Source organism: Schistocerca serialis, chromosome 3, assembly GCF_023864345.2.
Source record: "Schistocerca serialis cubense isolate TAMUIC-IGC-003099 chromosome 3, iqSchSeri2.2, whole genome shotgun sequence".
In the NCBI taxonomy this organism is placed as follows: Eukaryota; Metazoa; Arthropoda; class Insecta; order Orthoptera; family Acrididae; genus Schistocerca; species Schistocerca serialis.
Window position 1 is genome coordinate 380,892,107 of NC_064640.1, and position 6,897 is coordinate 380,899,003.

Sequence of the window (6,897 nt, forward strand, 5' to 3'; positions counted from 1 at the left end):
GTAAACAAAATTGAACCACTGCAGCTATGCTGCCTATAAAGGCAGCTAAATAGGATGCATTGATGCAACACATGTTTCTATGAGAAATTAAATGAGAGTGAATTAAATAACAAAGCCAATCAGTCTGAAGTAAGATCTTCACTTCAGCTGCAGAATCAAAATAAATTTCTTTGTATAAGTGGAAGCTACAGAAGAAATTAAGTATCGCCTACTAGCAATACTGCTCAGCCAGAACATTATAAAATTCTATTTCAAGTTTTCATCTTATTTATTTCATCCATATTTATTGTAAGAAAGTTGTTTTACTTTTAATTATCGTTTATGCTTTCTAAAGTGAGTTGTTCTGTTAAAATTATGCCCCTTTTCATAGGAGATTATGTATCTTTTCTTAAAAAGTTTCAGATATTTTCCATTAATTGTTGAGAAAATAATTGTGTGTTATATTGTAATAAGGGCTAACTTCTTTCCTTACCCATGGCTATTGGAATTACAAACTACCTATAGGAAGAAGTACATTGATTGTGATACCAGTTTGGTTATTTTTGAATGGTTTTCTCAGTTGACCTAAACTGATACATCTGTTTCCACACATCAAACACAAGTTCACACAGCAGTCAGTCATGTATTTGGAATATTTCTCTTGCTTTTGTTGAAGCAGTAATTGAATTACTACTAAGAGTATTCATTCATGCTTGATTGATGAATGCCGGATGCTGTAGCTGAGCGGTTCTAGGCGCTTCAGTCCAGAACCGCGCTGCTGCTACAGTCGCAGGTTCGAATCCTGCTGCGGGCATGGATGTGTATGATGTCCTTAGGTTAGTGAAGTTTAAGTAGTTCTAAGTCTATGGGACTGATCACCTCAGATGTTACGTCCCATAGTGCTTAAAGCCATTTGAACCATTTTTGATTGATGAATACCTATGACAATTCTTAAGAGCCCCTAGAAATACAATAAAATCTTTTATTGATGCCTCATTATCATTTTGTAGTGATGGCCGTGTTCTCAGTGATCCATTCATGAAACTTCCTTCACGGCGAGAATTGCCCGATTATTATGAAATAATCAAGAAACCTTTGGATATCAAGAAAATTCTTCAGAGAATTGATGAAAATAAGGTAATGGATTTACTGATGCTAATTGCATGTCTGAAGTAGATATCTGTTTTAAAAACAAAAAGTTATTCCTTTTTTTAGAGATTGAGGGAGAACTCCAGATATTAGATTAAAAAACTAATTATTTTCACAATTTAAACTATTCACATGTATCAGTGCATATCTCATAAATGTAGATGCAGATTAAACTGGACCATTGCCTTCACAGGCAGACCTGTGCCACTTATCACACTTCATGGACTTACTTAAATCTCCAATTTTCCAGTACGTATCTTGTGATTTTCCAAACCATCGATTATCTAATCTGTAATAGAACAACACTTCCAAATATGGTGAAAAATGCTTGGGGCTTGGAAAGCAACAGAATCGTAGCAGAAGATTGAAGTTTGGACTCAATCTGTGACATGTGCTCAAATTACTCACAGTAGAGCTTTGCCAGCAGAAAGCAAAGATTGAGGTTCAAGTCCTGGGTCTGCACCTTATAATAATCTGAAACGTAATTAAATTGCCCAGTGCTGTATCTGGGCATAATACAAGCTGCAAATCTGTGCCTTTCTCATTGCCAGATGGATCATTGCATTTTAAGACTTGTGATACACCATTTCCACTATGCTACATCAGTACATTTTAGCACACACTCTACTGCAGGTTTAAAATTAAAATTTGGAATGAGGGGTATATCTCATTTTCTGACACAAGTTGTTATTTGTAAATAATTTAGGAGTAAAGGAGACCATCACCAAATAGCAGAAGTGTTGAATCTGTGCTCATACATATTGTGGACTGGATGCACAATGTTGTGATTACAGTTCGACAGATGGACTGGGTGGGATGGAGCTTGAGCCAGGAGGGGTGGGTAGAGGGAGGGAGATTTTGGAGGCAGGAAGGGGGGTGGGGGGTAGCTATCAACTTGAAGGGGGCAGCTGATGTTGCTGGCTAGGAATGTGGGAGTGAGGGGTTGAGGTGTATGCACTAGGCACGTGATGTGTGAGTGCAAGAGCCAGTGGAGAGCAGCGTATGATGAAGATGATGTGGAGATGTGAATTGGGAGGGGATGATAGGACAGAGGAAGGAAAAACTGTTGGGAGGGTGTGGGGACAGTGGGTTACGAGCGATTGAAGCCAGGAGCATTACAGAAGCAAAGAATATGTTGCAAGGATAATTCCCATCTTCATAGTTCAGAAGAGATAGTGGTGAATGGAAGGACCCAGGTGACCGGAGTTGTAAAGCATCCATTGAAATCGAGCATTTTGTGCTGAGCTACATGTTTTGCCCTAGATGGTCAACTTTGTTTTAGGCCACAGTTTGACAGTGAACATTCATTCTGGTGGACAGCTAGTTGATTGTCATTTTGACACAAAAAGGTGTGTAATGATTGCAGCAAAGAGGGCAATGTGATATGGATGTTTTCATAGGTGGCCCTGTCTCTCAGTAGTTAGGATAAGCCTGTGACTGGACTGGAGTACGAAGTGTCGAATGGGAAGATTGGCAGGTCATAGGAGTGGCATGGGGGTGATCCAGGATGTTGTGTACCTTGGGTGGGAGATGGAATATCACTTCCAGAGGGGTGGGAAAGATCTTGAGTAGGAGGTCCCTCATTTCAGGGCATGATGATAGATGACAACCCTGTGGAAGAACATGTTTCAGTTGTTCCAGTCCAAGGTAAAATTGCGTGATGAGGAGGCAGTCCCTTGTACCAGATTCTTGGGTGTGTTGGAGGATTAGGGGTGTGTGAGGATATGGCATGGGCAATCCCTAATCCTTGCACCACGCCCAAGTATCAGCTACAAAAGAGTGCCCCCATCATCACCTATTATCACTGTGAACTGGAACAATTGAAACCTGTCCTTCACCAGGACTGTGATTACCTGTTGCTGTGCTCTGAAATGAGGGACATCCTACTTAACTTCTTAGTCCATCCGTATGCTACTCCCACTCCCAAACCCTTGGCACAGGGATCATATCCCTGCAGAAGAGCAAGGTGCAAAATTGCCCAATCCACCCACCCAGCACAGTTATAAAGTTGATCACTCAGTGAATGAAATTGTTATATTAAAGTGTAATCTGTAGTTTTTATGTACTAGCTTATGTGTATCGTTCTTAATGAAGACATTCCAGCTACATGTAACTAGAGGATGTATGTTGTTACCTAAGAGGATTTTAAACAGTTTATGTTTATCATCTATAATTGCAGACATTAGGAGACACTTTTTGAATCTGGCACCTTCAGGCTATGGACCTACATCTACATTTATTCTCTGCAATCTCTATTTCAATGAGGGGTGGGGATAATTTTTTGTTGCAATCGTGAATGAAGTGTAGGTCTAACGACTGTTGATAAGAATCTGCATAAGCATGAATTTCTGTGATTTTCCTCTTGTGATCATTTTGCAAGGTGTACGTGCAAGGAAGTAACATGTTGCATTGTATGTATCGCCACCTGTGATTGTGTAATACATTGGTTTCACATCTAATAGCACTTAGAAAATCTTTAGTTCTGAGTCAACACGCCATATAAATACTGCAAGCTGTCCATTGTCTGTTACATCTGTGGTTTATCAAGTAATAGTTAGTAAACAATAAAAGCCTGACCTTTCTGCTTCAGTTGATTTTCCAGATCTACAACCACGTCATACATCTAAAGAGAAACTGCATGGTTCGCAGGAGAGCTTCTGTAAAGTTTGGAAGGTAGGAGACGAGATACTGGCAGAAGTAAAGCTGTGAGGACTGCTTGTGAGTCGTGCTTCGGTAGCTCAAATGGTAGAGCACTTGCCCGCGAAAGGCAAAGGTCCCGAGTTCGAGTCTCGGTCGGGCACACAGTTTTAATCTGCCAGGAAGTTTCATATCAGCGCACACTCCGCTGCAGAGTGAAAATCTCATTCTGGAAACATCCCCCAGGCTGTGGCTAAACCATGTCTCCGCAGTATCCTTTCTTTCAGGAGTGCTAGTTCTGCAAGGTTCGCAGGAGAGCTTCTGTAAAGTTTGGAAGGTAGGAGACGAGATACTGGCAGAAGTAAAACTGTGAGGACCGGTCGTGAGTCGTGCTTCGGTAGCTCAGATGGTAGAGCACTTGCCCGCGAAAGGCAAAGGTCCCGAGTTCGAGTCTCGGTCGGGCACACAGTTTTAATCTGCCAGGAAGTTTAAAGAGAAACTGTTTACTTGGAGAGGCAAGCTAATTCAAATTGCTGTACCTCTCATATGATTAAGCACTGTGTGCTGGTGAGCAAACATGATTTGAACAATTGCAGCATTGAGAACAGTATGCCACTTGGTTGCAATGGTATGCACAACTTTGTAGTTTGCTCTTAGTAATGCCACATTAGTTGAATGTTTCTCCGCACCAGAAATCTAAAATTAATTGCATGTATCTCACGTGGTAATCAAAATTAACAACTATGAAGACACACAATGCTCTGCATATGAATTTTCTCGCCTGAAATTCCTGTACTTTGCCCTTCAGTGTGGCAATGAGTTACTTTCATGCATCACTGATCAGCTCATCATAGTGCACTATGTATTATGCACCTTATGGTACATGAGACACTGAGGAAACCCATTTTTTTTTCATCAATTAAGTTTTATTCTTTCCCTCAAAGGTAAAAAGGTAATGAGCTATTTCAGGAAGTCATCTTCACAACTATCTTCTCTACCAAGTCTAAGGTGTCAATATCTGAAATATTTTCAAGTGTCAGCTATGCCACACAATTTGTCGTGTCCACACAACAGTGAAATGGTCTCCTTGCAGGCAGCCTACGCACTTGCGCCTGCCCAACAGGTGAGGCAGGCAGCTGTGCCCCATTGGGGCAGAGTTGGAACAGTCTGCTGTAGATCATGGTTCTGTCATTCTCCAGTTGTCAGACTCTGAGAAAGAGGTAGTGTTGGATACCAGGACTTGGGGGAGTCTGGGAAAATGATCTGGCTGACACTTTCATCAGTGGGGGCTCTACAAGTTTGCGTAACGTCTCTCAGTGAACTCATAATTGACTAATGAAGTTAAAGTAATGTATTAATCACTTCTTGAAACCAGAAAAATGCCACTGAAACTTGATTAAAATGCCCAGCAGTGTATCTCGATGGGTAAAAGCCACAAATTTATGGTTTCCTCTTCACAAGAGGGATCATTACTATTTGATACTCATGACACACCATTTATAGTATGCTAAATTTAACTGAAAATGTTCTGCTTATTGATAAGTGGGGACTTAATGCATTTTTCTATCTGTGTGAGTGAGTGTGCTACACATATGAAGGTTTGGTGTCACCATTCCGTCATTCCATTTCAGAATAGCTGGTGTAACGATTTTCCTGTTGCATACATTTTAGGTAATTCCTTAAGTCATTTTTAATATTTTAACATTAGTTTTACACTGTGTGTGTGTGTGTGTGTGTGTGTGTGTGTGTGTGTGTGTGTGTGTGTGTGTGTGTGTGTGTGGAGAGAGAGAGAGAGAGAGAGAGAGAGAGGAGGGGGGGGGGGGGGGGGGGTTAATTGGGAGAAGACCAATGCTGCACTTGGAATGCACCAAAATCAATGGCATGTTGCAGTGAGATATTGTTATAGACATATTTAATTATTTGCTGATATCATATCTATTGTAACCTTTTGTTCAATATACTGATTTCAGTTTAGTGACTTTGATGAACTGGAAAAAGAGTTTATGACATTATGTAAGAACGCGCAAACATACAATGAAGAAGCATCTTTGATTCATGAGGATTCAATAGTTCTACAATCTGTATTTACAAATGCAAGGCAGAGACTAGAACATGAAGGTGAATCTGAAGAAGAGGAAAGAGCACGAGGTACTTGTAGTGGTAATAATAATAATAATAATAATAATAAAACTAGAGCTGTGTGAAAACTAATTTTGCCCTTTATTTATAGGATGTTTATAATCAGCCACTCTTCTGCAATCTGTGAGCATTCTCCAATTACTTTACTTTACATTGTTTCCCTGTTTGAAGAACAAGCTTGTTCCCATTTTGTTTGTTGTGTTTAATTTGAAGAGAGACTTTACAATGTTATACATATGTTAATCTATAGTTTATTCATATTGGGAAACTGAACTACACTAAGAGCAATATTTGTTTGTTTTCTAGAAGTTCCTGAGGAAGAAGTAATATCCGATGCAGATTCGTCTGTTAAAATGAAGATAAAACTGAAGAATACTACTCGCAAAACTGAAGTTCAGGCTCGAACATCAGGTAGAAGAAAACGTAGTTCACGTAAGTATGTGAGTGATGAAGAAGAAGAAGAAGAAGTGTCGTCTGTTTAAATGTGGTATCTTTAGCCTTTATGTTGTAGCTCATTTATGGATGTTCATCACAGTTCCAAGTACTGCATGTAAGAATATTTGTTTGCCATCCCAGTTATTTTTAGATAGTGTATGGCAGGAATGTCACCCAGTATTATAAAAAGTGGAAACTTATAATGCCAGATATTGCTTTGTGAACCTTTCTGTCTTTTGTAAAATTATTTACATTAAAAAGCTTACATTCTGATTGAGTTTTGTTGTTTTTGGTTAAAACTTTAATTTGTGAAAATTTATTTGCTGTTAATAAAAACTGCATTGGCTTCATAGCAGATTTTAATTTGCATCATTTTTGGTTGTATAACTTGAATACCAATCAAAAAATAAATTTTTGTGCTGTATATTAGTCTTGCAACTGTTCTTTTTTATGTTTTAATTGCATTTGTTGTTATGGTTCTTCATTCTCTGCTTATTTAAAAGACTGCTTTTGTTTTGGAAGTAATTATAACAAAAGAAAATAATTTTATGCCTAATG

At 39.1% G+C, this 6,897-nt stretch overlaps 1 protein-coding gene across 3 annotated transcripts in view; it reads left to right on the top strand.

Annotated features, from left to right (window-relative positions):
* LOC126470218 (ATP-dependent helicase brm) overlaps positions 1–6,696 on the top strand; it is a 386,916-nt gene extending 380,220 nt beyond the window's left edge. For all 3 annotated transcript variants that reach the window (XM_050097899.1, XM_050097901.1, XM_050097900.1), the window contains 3 exons: positions 990–1,116; positions 5,736–5,913; positions 6,211–6,696. In XM_050097899.1, the coding sequence (XP_049953856.1) occupies positions 990–1,116; positions 5,736–5,913; positions 6,211–6,386 (481 nt within the window). In that variant the 3' untranslated portion in view covers positions 6,387–6,696. The remainder of the gene's footprint in view (positions 1–989; positions 1,117–5,735; positions 5,914–6,210) is intronic.
* The last annotated feature ends 201 nt before the right edge of the window (positions 6,697–6,897 follow it).